The 15,740-nt window shown below is 49.0% G+C and overlaps 5 protein-coding genes across 5 annotated transcripts; 1 reads left to right on the top strand and 4 right to left on the bottom strand.

Annotated features, from left to right (window-relative positions):
- Positions 1-148: 148 nt before the first annotated feature.
- Positions 149-1,210, top strand: N7519_010060 (agmatine deiminase family protein; the record flags this gene model as incomplete). The annotated part of the gene is made up of 1 exon (XM_057296833.1): positions 149-1,210. One exon carries the CDS (start codon positions 149-151, stop codon positions 1,208-1,210), a length of 1,062 nt encoding a protein of 353 aa, XP_057144715.1.
- A 936-nt stretch (positions 1,211-2,146) lies between these two features.
- N7519_010059 (uncharacterized protein) lies at positions 2,147-2,731 on the bottom strand (the record flags this gene model as incomplete). The annotated part of the gene is made up of 1 exon (XM_057296832.1): positions 2,147-2,731. One exon carries the CDS (start codon positions 2,729-2,731, stop codon positions 2,147-2,149), a length of 585 nt encoding a protein of 194 aa, XP_057144714.1.
- A 1,000-nt stretch (positions 2,732-3,731) lies between these two features.
- Positions 3,732-5,528, bottom strand: N7519_010058 (C2H2-type zinc finger protein; the record flags this gene model as incomplete). The annotated part of the gene is made up of 6 exons (XM_057296831.1): positions 3,732-3,828; positions 3,902-4,013; positions 4,163-4,374; positions 4,452-4,667; positions 4,765-5,183; positions 5,212-5,528. The coding sequence occupies 6 exons, from the start codon at positions 5,526-5,528 to the stop codon at positions 3,803-3,805; spliced, it is 1,302 nt and encodes a 433-aa protein (XP_057144713.1). The 3' UTR covers positions 3,732-3,802.
- A 6,223-nt stretch (positions 5,529-11,751) lies between these two features.
- On the bottom strand, positions 11,752-13,606 carry N7519_010057 (amino acid permease; the record flags this gene model as incomplete). The annotated part of the gene is made up of 4 exons (XM_057296830.1): positions 11,752-12,750; positions 12,786-13,094; positions 13,128-13,276; positions 13,345-13,606. The coding sequence occupies 4 exons, from the start codon at positions 13,604-13,606 to the stop codon at positions 11,752-11,754; spliced, it is 1,719 nt and encodes a 572-aa protein (XP_057144712.1).
- Positions 13,607-14,855: 1,249 nt separating this feature from the next.
- Positions 14,856-15,711, bottom strand: N7519_010056 (cytochrome b-c1 complex subunit 10; the record flags this gene model as incomplete). The annotated part of the gene is made up of 5 exons (XM_057296829.1): positions 14,856-14,864; positions 14,920-15,067; positions 15,136-15,189; positions 15,475-15,527; positions 15,709-15,711. The coding sequence occupies 5 exons, from the start codon at positions 15,709-15,711 to the stop codon at positions 14,856-14,858; spliced, it is 267 nt and encodes an 88-aa protein (XP_057144711.1).
- Positions 15,712-15,740: the final 29 nt, after the last annotated feature.

Below are 15,740 nucleotides of genomic sequence, written 5' to 3'. Positions count from 1 at the left end.
CTCACTGTCAGTATATCAGTCTATCCACCCCACCACATCCTATACAACACATGTAATCTAACCCATCCAGATCTCCATAGCTCGAACTCAGATTCCAGCCATCTACCGATCTAATCCCCTGTTCCAACAAACCTACCCAACAACAACCATGCCACCCACCAACAAAACCTGGCACATCCAGCACCACGCCCTCGCACACCAACCAGACAAAACAAAGCAATTCATCTGCCCAGCAGAAACAAGCCCCCACCGCGCAACCCTACTAAGCTTCCCCTCGCGCCGCTCAACCCTCCCAGAACTCAACGCCGCAACCCGCAACGAGATAATATCCCTCGCGACAGCAATCGCCGCCTTCGAGCCCGTCCGCCTCCATGCCCGAGCAGAAGACATCTCACAAGCGCAAGCCCTCCTCGACAAACAAACCACGCTATCACCCCAGCAGCGCGCAAACATAACCCTCATTTCCGCACCAACAAACCACTGCTGGATCCGCGACACAGGCCCCGTCTACATCCGCAGCGCGGACGAAGCAGACAAAACCCGCTACGCAATTGACTTCCGCTTCTGTGAATGGGGCCACAAAACAACAGAACGCATCTACGGCGCCGGCGTCTCGCCCGCAGCAGCCAAAGCCCTGGAAAAGTCCCCACAGTACGTGGAGTGGCCGGTAATGGACGACGAAGCCATGCGCGAGAACACGGCTTTCGCGGGCGTCGTGCTGGATCTCGAGAATGAGAAGACGGAGGCTGTGGCGGATGTTGTTGTGCGCGTGGAGACGGATATCAGGGTTGAGGGCGGGGGGATTGAAGTCGATGGGGAGGGGACCTTTATGGCGACGGAGAGTAGTATTATTGGGGATGCGCGGAATGCGGGGCTCGGGAAGGCGGAGATCGAGGCTGAGCTTAGCAGATTGCTGGGTGTTAGTACTTTTATCTGGTTTCCTGGTCGGGTTGGGCTTGATGTTACCGATGTGCATATTGATGCTGAGGTGAGGTTCGTCAGGCCCGGTGTTGTTGTTGTTTGCCGTCCGCACGAGAAAGCGGAGAAGGTGCATTGGGAGATCTACTCGGAGATTCGGGAGGTCTTGGAGAGGTCTACTGATGCGCGTGGACGGCGCTTTGAGATTCATGATGTTGTTGAGCCGGATCCGGCCTGCGTTAAGGGGGGATCTCCACGGGGAGGAGGATGCGCCAGCGGCTTCGTATGTTAACTTCTATTTCGTTAACGGGGGCCTGGTTATGCCAGCGTTTGGCGATGCTGAGGCTGATGCGAAGGCCTTTGAGTTGTTCAAGAGCCTGGTTCCTGACAGGGAGGTCCGTCAGGTTGAGGTTAATGCCTTGCCCAGGACTGGGGGTGTGCTGCATTGCGTTACACAGCAGGTGGTGTGAGGGGACTAGCTAGCTGCCCAGGTAGACATACAGAATCTCATCTTTTACTTGACAGGGATCAATACCTTATTTTTGTGCATATGCATGTAGCCTATAGGAAACGGTCGAGCCAAGCAGGAATATTCGAACATGTGATATTGACTGTTGGAGAGTGATGTTGATATCGAAAAAACCATGTTTTGACAATCAACCTGCAAGTGTCGAAGATAGAACAAAAAGAGACAGAGGAGAGAAGTCAGAACGAGAGACTAAATAAACCCCCATTCCCGCACGGATCGTAACCCATATAAAATAGTGTAAGATGTATGTCTTTTTTGGGCTTCTTTTGTACCAGCAAAATCACCAGCAAGAAACGAAGATCCCCAGTTGGAATCTGCTGCCATCCGGAATCCAGACTCCAGACCTAGACAGATATCAGAGGACCCAGAGAAGAAACGAAAAAAAAAAGGGAAAGAAAAAGAACACCATCCCAGGACGCCCAGTAATGCCGCGCCACATAGCAGACCGATAGAACGCAGGCGGGAAAGGGCAAAAAGAGAAACACACATAAACTTCGTAATTGATCAGGGTCAGAAATCCATCTGATTGAACATCCAGCTGAAGTCCCAGGATGATAGCCATGGGCATCCGAGTCAGTGTCCGAGCCAGAGCCAGAATCAAGCCAGAGCAGAACCGACACCAGACCGAAAACCAAACCCCCATAAAACACACCCGAGACCCCATTCCCCCCACATCTTATACCTCAAAGACTCAACTGATCAATACTCCCCACCCGCCCACTCCCGCCAAGCCGCCCCCCCACCTTTCGTAACCATCCCGAGGCGATAAAAGCGCTCTTCGCCAGCCGGTGTTCTCCCACCAATATACCACTTCTCCGGACCGATGGCATCGCGGAACCCGCCCGAGCCGCTGGAAGAGTCACTCCCGCGACGCTGGCGGTCTGGAGTGTCACGGTTGATCGGGATAGGTGTTGATGACGGTGGTGTAGAGGGGAGGGATGTCTGGTCGTGGTGGTAGTGATGTGAAGGGGCTGGGCTTGGGCCTTGGACTGGACCGGCTGGTGTTGTAGTTGCTGAGGAAGAAGAAGAGGATGTGTGGGTGTGGTGGTTATGGTGGTTGTGGTTGTGGTTGTGATTGTGGTGAGCTGTGGCGGAAGCGGATGATGGTGCTGAGGAGCCTTGAGCGGAGTTTGCTGCTTTTGTTGCGATGGTGCGGGCGCTCTGGGAGATTTGGGCCGAGGAGAGGGTTGAAGTTGTGTTGCCGACTTGCTGGGTGGATTTGTAGGTTGACTGGGCGCGGAAAGCGGCCAGGAAGTTGGCAAGAAATGGACGGTTGTTAGACATGGTGGGACAGATTCACCTGTATAGATGACTTGACTATGTATAGAATAGAAGTTCAGTAGAAGAGAAGTCTGAGAGATCCCGATTTCAAGAGATCCCGATCCCTAGAGGCGCTCCAATCACGGGTGTTGGATTATGGCCATGACGTTACGTAGGAAGTTTCCGGAGTCTTTTTTTATATTTTCCCCATTTTCTCCATTTCTCCATTTCTCCGCTACTCTACATTAAATAATACTAAATATACCTCTTATAAATGAGAAGTACCTTGTGATGTTCTACCGTACCCCAGATTCCCCAGTCAAAATGGATCCATAAGTCTATTTCTAGCGGCTTTTCTAGTAAATCCTAACACAAAAACACCTTAAATCACACCTCATTCCCAAAGCACACATATGTCCTGCCATGCCGACTTTACACGAGAAAAGAGGCCATGCGATGCAGAAAAACGAGAAAGGGAAAGATAAAAGCACATGGTAAAAGAGAAATGGACTGCAATGAAAGAAACGTGGCAATTCGACAACAACCATCCCATAAAAGATAATGTAAAAAAAAAAAGAGCTTTTCTTCTTTCTGATGTCGAACACTCGCGCAAAAGATGAACACATGCCCATGTCTATGTTGTGGACGCCGAACAAACCACCCACCATACCATCTGCCCCTCACATCGGGGGTTCAAGATAAAATGTAACCAGACTCGCAAACCACTTGAGTAAGAATGCACACCCCACACCAGATGGGATTAAAGAAAAAAGAGATAGATCGACAAACGATACTAAAACAAAACCGGAAACGGGGGACGCTAGGAGCACGAAACGCCGTCAAGCTGAAAGCCGGAAGCGAAACGGATCAAAGGACTATCGTAGACGGATTTGCTGAGACATCGTGACCAGTGGATTTGCACCAGCAGAGAAGCTAGGAACGAAGGCCTAGAAACAATAGAAGAGAGGGTGGAGAGCAATAGTCCTACCCACGGCGTGAAGGAAAAAAGAAACCTGTGGTCCCTTGTTTCGTCGAAACGCTTTTTCAATCTCATGCCTCATAGTCGTCATCTTGCTTTCCGATCGAATTCACCGTCTACTGTCTCGCGGGCTGCACGGTACCTGCATATTATTATTAGAACAATCCCATGCCATAATGAACGGGGTGGAGAAAAAAAAAAAGGCAAGAACTAACCGTCTCCGCTCAGCGTAGTCGAAGCAAGGTACAGTCCGTTCATACCGCTCTCGGGACCGGTCGAGGCGGGGTAGAACTTGCGGTCGTGGTCGACGGGGGCGTGGATCGGCTCCTGGCCCGCGGCCATGGAGTGGGGAAAACGGGGTTAATGTAACCGTCGGAAGAACCGTGCTGAAACATCGAATTCCAGTCAACACCCGGGTGATGTGAATGGGGACCGGGCATGACCGGTTTTTGGTCATGATAGACCGGGGGCTTTACCTGTTCAAGGGGACGATCAACCGTCAGCTGCTGGCCATGGGCATCGACACCAGGCTGCATGAGATACGGATTCTGCTTGGGTCCAGCCATCCACGAGGCTCTCGCGTGCGCCTGGCCAGCGGAGAACGCGTCGTCACCGGGACCACGGTTCATGCCGTTGACAGACTGCATCGTGAAGCCTAGCGGCTGCTGCTCCGTGTAGCCAGGACGGCCTGTAGCCATTCCATTGCCATTCACGGCCCCATCGAATTGCGTACCCATAACGCCATTGGAGTGGGGGCGGGATTACTGACTTCATCCTGAAGCGGCTTGGGGGAATTGGCCGCGGCAGCCGCAGCTGCTTGCTGTTGAGACCGCTTCAGATGGGCCTGGGGGTGGGACAAGTGAGTCGCACCGGTCGGATTACCCCGGCGGATTGAGCACTTTTGGAAGTGACGCTTCAAGATATCACTGCGGGAGAAAGTGTCCTTGCAAAGAACACACATGTAGGGGCGATCACCAGTGTCTGTACAAATCAGAGAAAAAAAAACGTCGGTTAGCAAATCTCATGAACTTGGGGAATTTCAATTTTTTTTCCTTGGAGCTGGCTTCAAAAAACTCACGTCTCAACAGATGGCGCTTGAGGTGCTTGGCGTGGAGGTAAGTCTTGTTACAGTGCGGGCAGGGGAATTTGCCGTCCGCGTCCTTAGCAGGGATAGTGGTGCTCTTAGCTGTACCATTGACACCGTTAGAAACCGGAGTCGCGCGGCCTGGGACACTGGGCAAAATGCCACGGCGGCCCTGAGAGCCGACAACCTGCGTCCGTGGTGGTTCCTTGGCGTAAGGGGAGCCGTTCGCGCCATTCACATCAGGAGTCATACCCCAACCCTTGCCATCGGAGTAACTAAAGGCACCGGAAGGAAGACCATTGAAATCCGGACGACGGTCGCGCGGGGGTGCCGGAGCAATCGGCTGGGGGTAGCTCTGAGCGGAGGATGCGGGCGGAAGGACACTCGGAGGTGGGGGGGTACTGCTGATGCGCCTGTGTTTGAGGGTTAGGAAGATTCAACAGAGACGATGGCGGAAGGCTACCGACAGTCGTGTGCGGCATCATAGGGGCCTGGGAAGCCCCGTAGACATCGTGAGTTGACGGAGGGTACCGCGACAAATCCGGACGGTACGGCTGGCCCATGTAGTGGTGAGGCGCGGGCGACTGAGGGTGATGAGGCTGCAACGGAGGCAGAGTATGCGGCTGTGAAACCGGATACTGCGGCTGCATCGAGTATTGTGGCATGTGCATGCTCGAGATTGGAGTTGAAGACATGGGCGTGGAGCCTGGAGGCAGACTGGTGGATGGAGGACGGGAAGGGTGAGATCTGGGATCCATTGTGGACTGAGGAGAGATCGTGTAGGAAAGAAAGATATTCACGGTAACTCAATCATCAAACTCGCACTCTGGATGATTTTTTTTTTTTCTTTGAAGCAAAGGAAGCTCCTTGTTTGAAAATTTTCCTGCGAACGGAGAGGCAAACGGTCACAGGGTCTCACGGGATTCACGGGTTCACACGAGTTGACTCCACACGAATGCGAGAGAGAGAAAGAAAGAGATGCTTAATTGAAGAAGATTCCCCACGGTCACCCACCAGAAGGAAAAATGGGATGGTGGTTTATCCGCACGTTGTCACCGTCGATGGTTCTGTATCCACCGAAGAAGCGGGCGTGCAAGTGGGTCTCTCGCAGCAAAAAACAACTAGTCCGAGATCTGCTTCGCGTCAAAATAATGAGATCGAGGAATTGACACAGAAATAGCCAATAGAAAGGAAATATCTCAAAGAATGAAACGAAGAAGTCTGAAGTGCAGGGAATTGAGGATCGAGAATTGAGAATTGGGAATTTGAGGAAATTGGGGGAGGAGAAGAAGAAAATGGGGGATAAGTTTCTTGGTAAAGACGAAAAGGAAAATTCTAAGGAAGACCGGGTCGAATAAAAAAAAAAAGACAGAAAAGACGAGAAAAGACAAAAAAAGACGATCGTTCCTCGGGGAGGCAAGAGGCGAGAGAAGAAAAAAAAAGGAAAAAAAAAAGACAGGTAATTACAGTATTTTCAGTTCAAAATTACCAAAAATTACACGGTCGTCTTCCGAACTATGGCCGATAGCGGTAGTATAGACGTATTAGGATTGTTGGGATTTATTGGATTTATAGGTTTTTTTAAAGATTAATTCGATCTAGATTTTAGATTTACAAAGAAATATAAAGAATAGCCAAAAAAAAGGAGAACCTAAGTTCTCAGAGACATAAGACACAAAGTAGACACATCGTCAAATCTCAAGTTTCTGATCTTCCTACGCGTCCGGACATGATGACGCACTTGCAAGGTATATCCCACCTAGGCTCCCGTGGACGGATGATAATAAAGCCCCGAAACCATACCTACAGAGTAGTCGAGCAATATATGATGTCTTCCATATAGTTATATCATATGCAATCTGATTATTCACCGGGAATAGATTATGAACGTACCTCTTAAGGCTCACTGCCACATGTTGTACTGCAATCAGGGCCCAATCCTTGGGTGCCTCCGATCGCGGCGATTACCGGACTATTTATTGGGCACAAGTGATCATTCAAACAATCAACTATGTACACACGTAGGTATGCCGTTGGATATCTGATGTTGGAGTAGATCTTATATTTGGAGATGGAGCCATCTCCCCGAGTGTGGATTATGGCTGACCCTGGCTCTTCTTTGTTTTTGGCTCCGCAGTGGCTGACAGCCCCGCAAGTGACATGTACTATATGTATTCCTCTAACTATGGACTATTCTAAATACTCCGTATATATATCTGAATTACTATGGTGTGTACATATGTAGTATACCTAGATACAATACTGCATGCAGATAGATAAGATTTCAGCGAACGTAAGACTCCCACTCTGCACTGATCTCTTCAAGCACGTCATCCGCGGGCCCGAGGGAAGATGAGCTCCATTGAGCTCGGCAGAAGACTCGCCATACATCGTTAACTCTCTCACCCTGCAGGCTGGATTTGGCTCCTGCATGCAGGCCAGATGTACATGGCAATGTCTTCAAAAGAGGGGCATGAGTTCTCAGGCCTCTTTTGGGGAAGACTGGGGTTGTCCGACCAGAAGCTTCTGTAACGGCCATGCAGTGTTGCCCTACATCAGGACTACTTTAGTGGATGCGCCGTAGCCGCCTTCTGTTCCGCAGTGGTTTCCGCACTTAGCTTCATGGGTTGATTCGGAGTGAAACATGGAGTGAACTATGCCATAAAAAGAAAATTAAGCGTATTGGGCTATCAATGGAATAAGTCTAATTGTCTCACTAAGACACTAATACTATTGCTATTTAGGTGCTCAATATATGTACTCCGTAGGGAAATAGAGTAGTATTCCGTACGGAGTACTCCCGTAGAGTGTTTCTCCTAAGTTCAGCCACACAGGAATGCTCTAGACAAAATTGGCATTCAGGGGGGTTCCCCTTATTGGACGTGACTACTTCCGTGGTCTGACATAGGCTGCAGTTCGCGTACTTTTGCAATGCAGATTCCTTCTATTATTCTATTATTAAGCCGAGATCTCGACCAAGTAACATGACCTAAAGTTTCAGATCCTGCGCGCCATTCGAGTCCCGTGTGACTACGGTTTATCATATTGAATCTGAAATTGGACCTCGGGATATACTCTGATATTACTTTTTAGATAAACTCTAGCAAAACTATAAAGTACAAACATACCATTGTAAAATGTACTACGGAGTACTCCATACAACATACGTATATTTGCCGGAGATGATCTGTATTCCGGACCCAACATCCCTGCCCCTCCTTCTCCACCCCTTCGCAAGAGCTTCTCCCGCTTCGATTGTGGACCTGGAAGGCTTCGACCAGGGTTCTGCAGAAATACTGAGACCACCTGATCTCTTGCTATATTATATTGAGATATTATGGCTCATTTTATCATTTATTATTCTAAGATTCCGCCAAGGGGCGAGAATGAATCCAAGCTACGACGTAAAAGGAAGTTCGCTTGACCTTCCACTTTGTTTCACCTCGGTATGTGTACGTGTGTACACGGAATATCGTGGACATTGCCAGCGTGTGCCTATTAATTTACTGGCATATATTGGACTCTGTGCTTTTCTTTTCATGCTGCCCAAAAGGATTACAATTCCGGGAGGGAAATTAGTTCTTGGTGGCTTGACAACTATTAAACGCGGTGTATTGAAGTGGCAGGTGGCTTTCTCTGCTTTTCAAAATAGTTAACACTCGGCATCAATGCCGGGAGTTAACGGACTCCACTCCAGGTCACCGAAACGGTTCGCAAAGTACGGTGAGGCTTTTCCGAGTCTTAAATTTTGAATCCATTCAGGGGCTATCAATTCATTTGTTACTAATTATTTCCTATTTTGTTACTGAGACTTACTGATCGTTCTTATATTAGACTAGTCTGTACAAATGAGCCTAAGATCGTCACTTGAGAGTGTTTTTTCTTTCCATGCTTGGCCGTATTCGAGTCTAATATGGAACAAACCCACTGTGTACCGACAGAGATGGGGCCGCCAGTAGGGCTAAAATGCCCGGATGCTTAAGGTGTTGTTGGCATCATTATAACCGGGATAGGAGAGAATAGCGCGCGCGAGATGTAGATCCCGCCCCAGTCCCCATCGCTGCCGAATATTATATCACGTGGTGTGGTATACGTTCGTCGCATATGCGAAAATCACGGGAGTCGTGATTTTAACAGGAAAATATTGAAATAAAAAATGATGTGGTCGGTATGTTCGACACGCTCTATTCAGCGCACTTCCGATAGCGCTTTCCAACATCCGATACACACAAAAAGGCCAGCTTGTTCTCGGCATAGGCCGGAAACACCGCTGAAGCCAAGTCCGGATCGCCGAGTTTCAGGACTTCATGCAGCCAATCAGGAACCACCACCCGCTTTAGCGGACGAGAGGATCGTGCCGCCACCGACCTCATAGGCTGCCGATATCTGTAGTCGAAACCCGGATGGGAATAGCGGTTTTCTTTTTCCTTTTTTTCACAAGGTCCTCTTGGGGATCTGGCTTGCATTATTTTGTCGGTTATAGGCGGGCGTATTGAGATATCGTATTTGGCAACAGACCCAAGGTTTTGATGTTGACTTTGAAATTGACTTTGGAGTGTCGATGTCAAAAAAGTCCACGGGTCACAGTCCCATTCTCCAATTCTCCATCTTTCTCCATTTTCCCATGTGCTCTGTGGATCGGAATCCATTCTGTACAACATGGGGTTTATAGGGCTCACATTGATCAGGTAGCTCAGGAACAAATTCGCTATTCTATGTTGTATATTCTTCAATGTTCTATATTGTAATTGCCTCACCCTAGCCTTGGAATCAACGTGTACCAGTGACCTTCTCTGCTGGCCGCGTCATGGGTTTCGGATATAATTCGATATCAGGATGGCTACGCATATATGATTTGCCTCCTATATAATATCTGATACTGACCTCGCTACTATCCATGGATATTCTGGTCGTATTCTGGTCAAATAGTAAAAATAAGGGAAGTTCATATTCTGAGCCTTGGATTCTTCGATCCACAGACCATGGTCGGGCCGAACCATCTGTTTGCAGTGTAACATTCAGGAATGCTTGAACCATTTTCTTCGAACTTGCATAAATTAGAGCGCCTAAAATGCAGCCCATCGGACCGAAAGCACTGGTAATAATAAATCCCCTCAAATAATGTCACCCAAGAAAAAGGAAATAATAAAAAAAAATGATCAGTTCGCAATGGGAAAAAGGCAAAACGGGCCCGATATGGAAATTGTAACGTACAATACGGCGGTAGACTCGGCTCACCCCCGACCCAAAAAACAGCCACTTGCGAATTCGCTCTGATGACCTCTTTTAATTTTTCAAGGTCATCCATGGTTCAGACCGCTAGATCTGTCAGAGAACCAAAAAGAGAAACTCCAGACGGTCCACTCAAATTCAGGGACCTCAGAACGTCCATGGAATTCCATGGGAATTTGAGTCCTTCAAACCTTGCGAAATCATTTGGATTCGTCATGACGTAGTGCCGATCTCCGGCTGTTCCTGGGCCCTTCTCTCTCAGCCCCTGACAGTGACGATCGGGACTGCGTGCAATCCGGACGGGAGCGCGGACAAGAGGGGCTGTACTCCGTACTCCGTACAACAAGGGTCATCCTAACACGTTCTTTTTGTAACCTTTCGCATTCTTGTCCCGGTTCTTGTGGTTGGAGGCGCTTTAGGCTTTCTTTTTTTTCCAATTAGATTTCTCCGAGGTTTGACCTTTGAGAAAATGATGTACCAGACTATATGCTCTCAAGGTTAAATATGATAAGTACTGCTTACTATTGAGAACTATAGAAGTCTTTTTTATGTGCGGAAAACTATCTCCGGAAAATGGTAAGGGTAGTATACAAGTGGGACTAGCAGATGGCTCCTCGTGTTGGGGGTGTGGGTTACGCGCCCCCCTCATCTGGAGTCAGATTAAGCATATCTCTGTTCCAACCCTTTTTGTTTGTTTTTCTCCGTTGCATCCATGTTCAGTGTCCACCACCGCCGGTGGGGTCTCAGGGGTGGTGGAGCTTACAGGATTATTCCCGGGGATCAAGGCACGTTGTACAAAGTACCTACCCGTGGGGTGGAAGTGATTGCTTGGTTTCCGTACTTGGGGACTGAGTCGGGTTTTAAATAACAGGTTTGGTGTCTGGCTTTCTCTCGGGCTCTAGGCATTGATTGGTTTGTCCGGTGCTCTCTTAGAAGGGCAAGTAGTATATATTCTCCCTTTGCGTGGAGGTACCATGTACAAAGTGCAAGAGACGATCAGCAATTTACATTGTTCTTCTGCAGTGTATGTATCCTTTGCATAATAGTCTCTTGCTTTTTCTTTGAATACGAATGACCATAATATTATCTACAATATACAGTGGAATATGACGTGTTCTTGAGGTCTATATCCTCCTTGAATAACCCTAATGCATTTGTATATATATGCAAGAATGCCAATTATTCTGCCTCCCTTTGATAGAATACGTAGATGATAAAGAATCCGGAATCGTTTTCATCCCCAGTAGAATGCCATACAGCTCTCATACAGTCAACTTTATCTCAGCCATATGGAACTGGTGGAGTAGCCCCATTTTCTCCGTCATATCACATAGCCTAAATCAGGCCAGGAGGGGCACTGGGTCAGTCTCCATGTGACACTGTCAGATCGGTCCATATTATGGAGCCACATCTATGTTTTCTAACAGGCAGGTGGCGAATGCTTACATTCTTGTCGGTGGGTTCATCTGGGGCTATCACTACTTTTTACAGATAGAAGTCTCTGCATGAAGGTGGGGATATTTTCATCTTACATATGTTGAATTGAGCGTGTTGAGGCTCTTTGGTCGATACTATCCATCTTCTCTTACCCTAGTAGAAGATTGGAGGTATCAAACTAAGATTCACAAAAGGAATACTTTAAGAGGTGGCTATGATCTGTTATATGATATTAAGTCACATAGTACGAACGTAAACATCAAATCCTAAATCGCAGACTAATACCGTGACTTCTCCACGAGCTCGTGACACCTAGATAGGATTATCTGGATCATCCGCCTTGGACAAAGCAGTTGCATCGGGTTCCCGAACCTCAGGCTCAATGCCCTCACTAACGACCGGCTCACGCTCAATCCCATGAATAGCATGGTCGACATTGACCACAGGACCTTTGAACCAGCGATGGGCATCAACAACCCACCAAATCGTAACCGCCAGCATCGGCGCACCCCAAACAAGGCAAGTCCAATTCATCAGATCAGGCGTCAAGTTTTTACCAGTAACACTAGGCAAACACAAAATCGGGACCATGAAAAACACAAACACAACACCAGCGGCACCGATATACGGGCCAAAGGGACCCAGATGCCAGGGGCCCCTGCGGAACCGATCACCAACAAAGAACACCCGAATAGTGATAGGAACGGCGAAAGCAAAAAACTGCGCAATGGCACCAATAGAGAACAAAGCGCCAATCGCCACGTCCCCAGCCAGAATAAGAAGACACATCAAGATGCCGAGGACGGCATTCAGCACAACCGCATTAACCGGCGTCTGCGTATACGGATGCACCTGCTTCCAGTAATTCGAGAACGGAAAGCAGTCGTCACGAGCATAGGCATACGTAACCCGCGATGCAGCAACCATACACCCCTGACCCATAGAAAACCCACAGACAATCGTCAAAGCCAAGATAGCCATAGCCGTCTTCTGCGGCATGACCTGCAGCAAATAGGACGCCCAGGGCTGTCCCAGATCGGAGTCAAGAACGGCCTCGATATCCAGCACCGTGTATGCAACAACCAGCTGTAGGAACCAGCCCATCAACCCACCCACCCCGGAGGTGAGCACGATTGCGCGCGGCGAGGCAATGTTCGCGTTCGAGCACTCCTCGCTCAAATGGAATGGCGAGTCGTAGCCGGACATTGTCCAGATCACGCCGACGAAGGTCATGAGTACGGCGACGCCGTCTGGGAAGTCGGTTAGGTTTGTTATCTCCCCCAGACTTGTTTGGACGGGGTGAATTTTGGGCTGTTTTTCGTGTTAGCGGGGATCATGATGAGGACTGCGATTAGCGCGATGAAGTTGAATGTTGAGCCCCATGAGTTGAACTGTGCTACTCGCTTCGTGGGCATGCTGCTGATTCCAGCGTGTAGGATCATTATGAGGGTCGTCAGCAGGAAGGTCTGCCATGTTGTCGGTACGTAGTCCGGGTTGTAGATTGAGACTGCTGCGAGGATCATTGCGCTGAGCGAGTAGTCGACTGATGGAGCTGCGGTTATCTGTCCGATCCAGTTGGACCAGCCGGTGATCCAGGCGGCAAAGGGCCCGTACCTGGGGGTGCGAGCACTGCTGCGGCGTAGTATAGTCCGCCGCTGTATAACACATTAGCCTTCTTCTCTAAACACCAACTTCTCGGGTGTGACATCGGGCAGTGTATCATACCTAGTCGGCATTGCTGAACATAGCTCTGCCATCGACATTGCAATGCACTGGATAAATATCATAGCAATGATCCAGCCCCAGACCATACCCGCTGTTCCGGCATATCCCATTCCTTTAATCCAATCAATATCGGCTATACTCTATATCAAATCGAATAATCACGGATCTGTGAGTACTCACCATACCATAGGGTACTTGCAAACGACGGTAGCAACCCCAAAACAGCAAAGCTGACGCAGAAAGTCGTCCATAGCGAGAACTCACGCTTGAACTCTTGCTTGTAACCCAGCGCCGTGATCACTCTCTCATCGTCATCCATATAATGATCCGTATAGGGCACATCGCCATCCGGGAGAACGGAAGTGACTTGGGTATTTCTAGCCTCACGATATCCTTTGGACATGTCCGAAACAGCAGGTTTGGTCTCCACGTTTGCGCCCATGGCCGAGATGAACAGGTATGCCGCTACTAATGTATGCGGTATATATATCAACGAAATGAAATGACAACCATGCAAGGGGTGAACAAAATGTCTTCGTATTCAAGCAACAGCCAAGGGGAAATGAAGCAGAATAAAAGAGCATCAGATTATGGTTTATAAAACAAAACAACAGGGGGTAGCCATGTTATCTATGCATAGCACGAGACAATTTGCCTTTTGCCCCGCGCATTGGCGAACTCAATAACCAAATAGATATGTCTAAACGAGCAGGAATAGAGCCAGTCCGAACTGGAAGTAACAGATATTGGACCCGACACCATTGTGCAACGAAGACCGGTGGACAAGTGAGGGGGAAACGCCTCGTGGAAGCAGGGTCTCTCCGCAATGTGCTGCTCCTTACAAAGAGGCGCGATAAGAGCAAATGACCACGGATGTTGGTAAATTAAAAAGATATATTGGACTGCATAATAACCAGATATCTTATTTGAGCACGCGGATGGCCTTACGCAAGCTTGTGATTTGTAGGGAAGGGTGGTACCACCGCTCATTTGGTGCACAGGGCTTCGACGATCGGTGCTATAAGCTTGGTAGATAGAGCTCTAGTCCCAGCAGGGAAACTCCAGGCGTTATCCTTCACGGGACTTCTGCGAGAGGGCGTTAGCGCGGTACTTGTAGCTGTGGTTATCACCGTGATAACAGAGATAAGGGCTTGACTCGGGCGTCCACGGGTGTCGTTCGTGTTCATTAGCTACATATGTATGTATCAGGCTTTCTGAAACTTGCCAGGACTTCTTTTGTCCTTTGAGGCTTGTTATCGAAGGATGGACTTGCCTCGTTGGGAAAAGAAGCTGTGGATTGAATGCTGGAGAACCCAGTTCGTTGTATATATATGTCATTAAATCTAGTCCAGGACGACAGAGCTATCTACGTGATACCCCTTGGTAGCTCGAAAACCAACCCATGGAATATTCGAACCTCCAAGGTGTATAAGAGTCTCAGAGTTTCTAAGAGCTCTAGGTTGTCCAGCCCGACGATCTAAGGGAAGGTCGTATCCGTGGATATCGATAGTGTAGAACCAAGCATACGGACCATGAAATACATATTTACTTGGAAACAACTGTTTCTATGTGGTATTAAAAACAGAAAAGACTTTCATCGCTATTCTACACAGTACAGCCCCAGCCTGCCTCCCGAAAGCTCTGATTCATATCGACCAAAGGGGAGACAGGTATATACCATCGCGAATAATTTAGAAGGGCTAGAAGAAAGTCAGCATCGAATCCAAAGCCCCAAATCAACTGTAATTGACTCACGTTGTCCTCAGGGGCGATGCTACGGTCGTAGTAGGTATCGAGGAAAGGAAGCTTGCGGAGGATGTCGTTGCGCACACGGGGAACCTCGCCGAAGAGGAAGAGGGCACCGGAGCCAACGGCGACACCGAAGCCAGCAGCGAGGGAACCACTGTTTAGAGTGTCATTAGTCACTGCGTCTTGTCCAACCTAGGAGAGGGGAATGCGGGATGTACTCACAGCTGGACGGCTGTGCCAAGGGTCATACCGGCGGCGGTGCGGGGGATGTAGTACCTGAAGATTAGTGAGAGGTTAGCTTGGTATTCTTGTTGTTTGATTGATCTGCCCTCTTCGATATCGAGCTCTTTTGCCAAAGCCCACGGCCTTGTAATCCCCGCTCCCCCACAGATGCCAGACACCCATCAAGCTCCGCTGCGCGAGAGGAAGTGGGCATCCGATCAACTAAGAAATTTTCGTTGGCGAGCGCAATGTATGTTTCATTCGCTCCATCCGATATGCTTATCACCGGCAAACATGTACTGTCCGGGATTCGAGGGAAAGGATATGGGGGAGTCTCACTTGGGCGCATAGGCGGAGGCCTGGGCCGCGGCGCGGCGAGCAGTAGGGGCGAACTATGGGATATGTGTTAGCAATTGATGCAACATCGTCTATCTCGTCTCATTCCGGAGCTCGGAAGCCGGTTGTGATACTCATGGCCCGACTGTCCTCTACCCGGAGTGCGCGGCCGAGTAGGTAAGAGACCTCAGAAGATAGTACAAAGTTCTCTCATCTTCTGGGCATAGAATCACTTACCATCTTGAGTGACACCGAAGTGATTTGGTGGG

The sequence above is a fragment of the Penicillium mononematosum genome, assembly GCF_028829835.1.
Source record: "Penicillium mononematosum strain IBT 11891 chromosome Unknown utg000005l:1.0-9366267.0:1.0-9372171.0, whole genome shotgun sequence".
NCBI lineage: Eukaryota > Fungi > Ascomycota > Eurotiomycetes > Eurotiales > Aspergillaceae > Penicillium > Penicillium mononematosum.
This window is presented reverse-complemented; position numbering and strand designations above follow the sequence as displayed.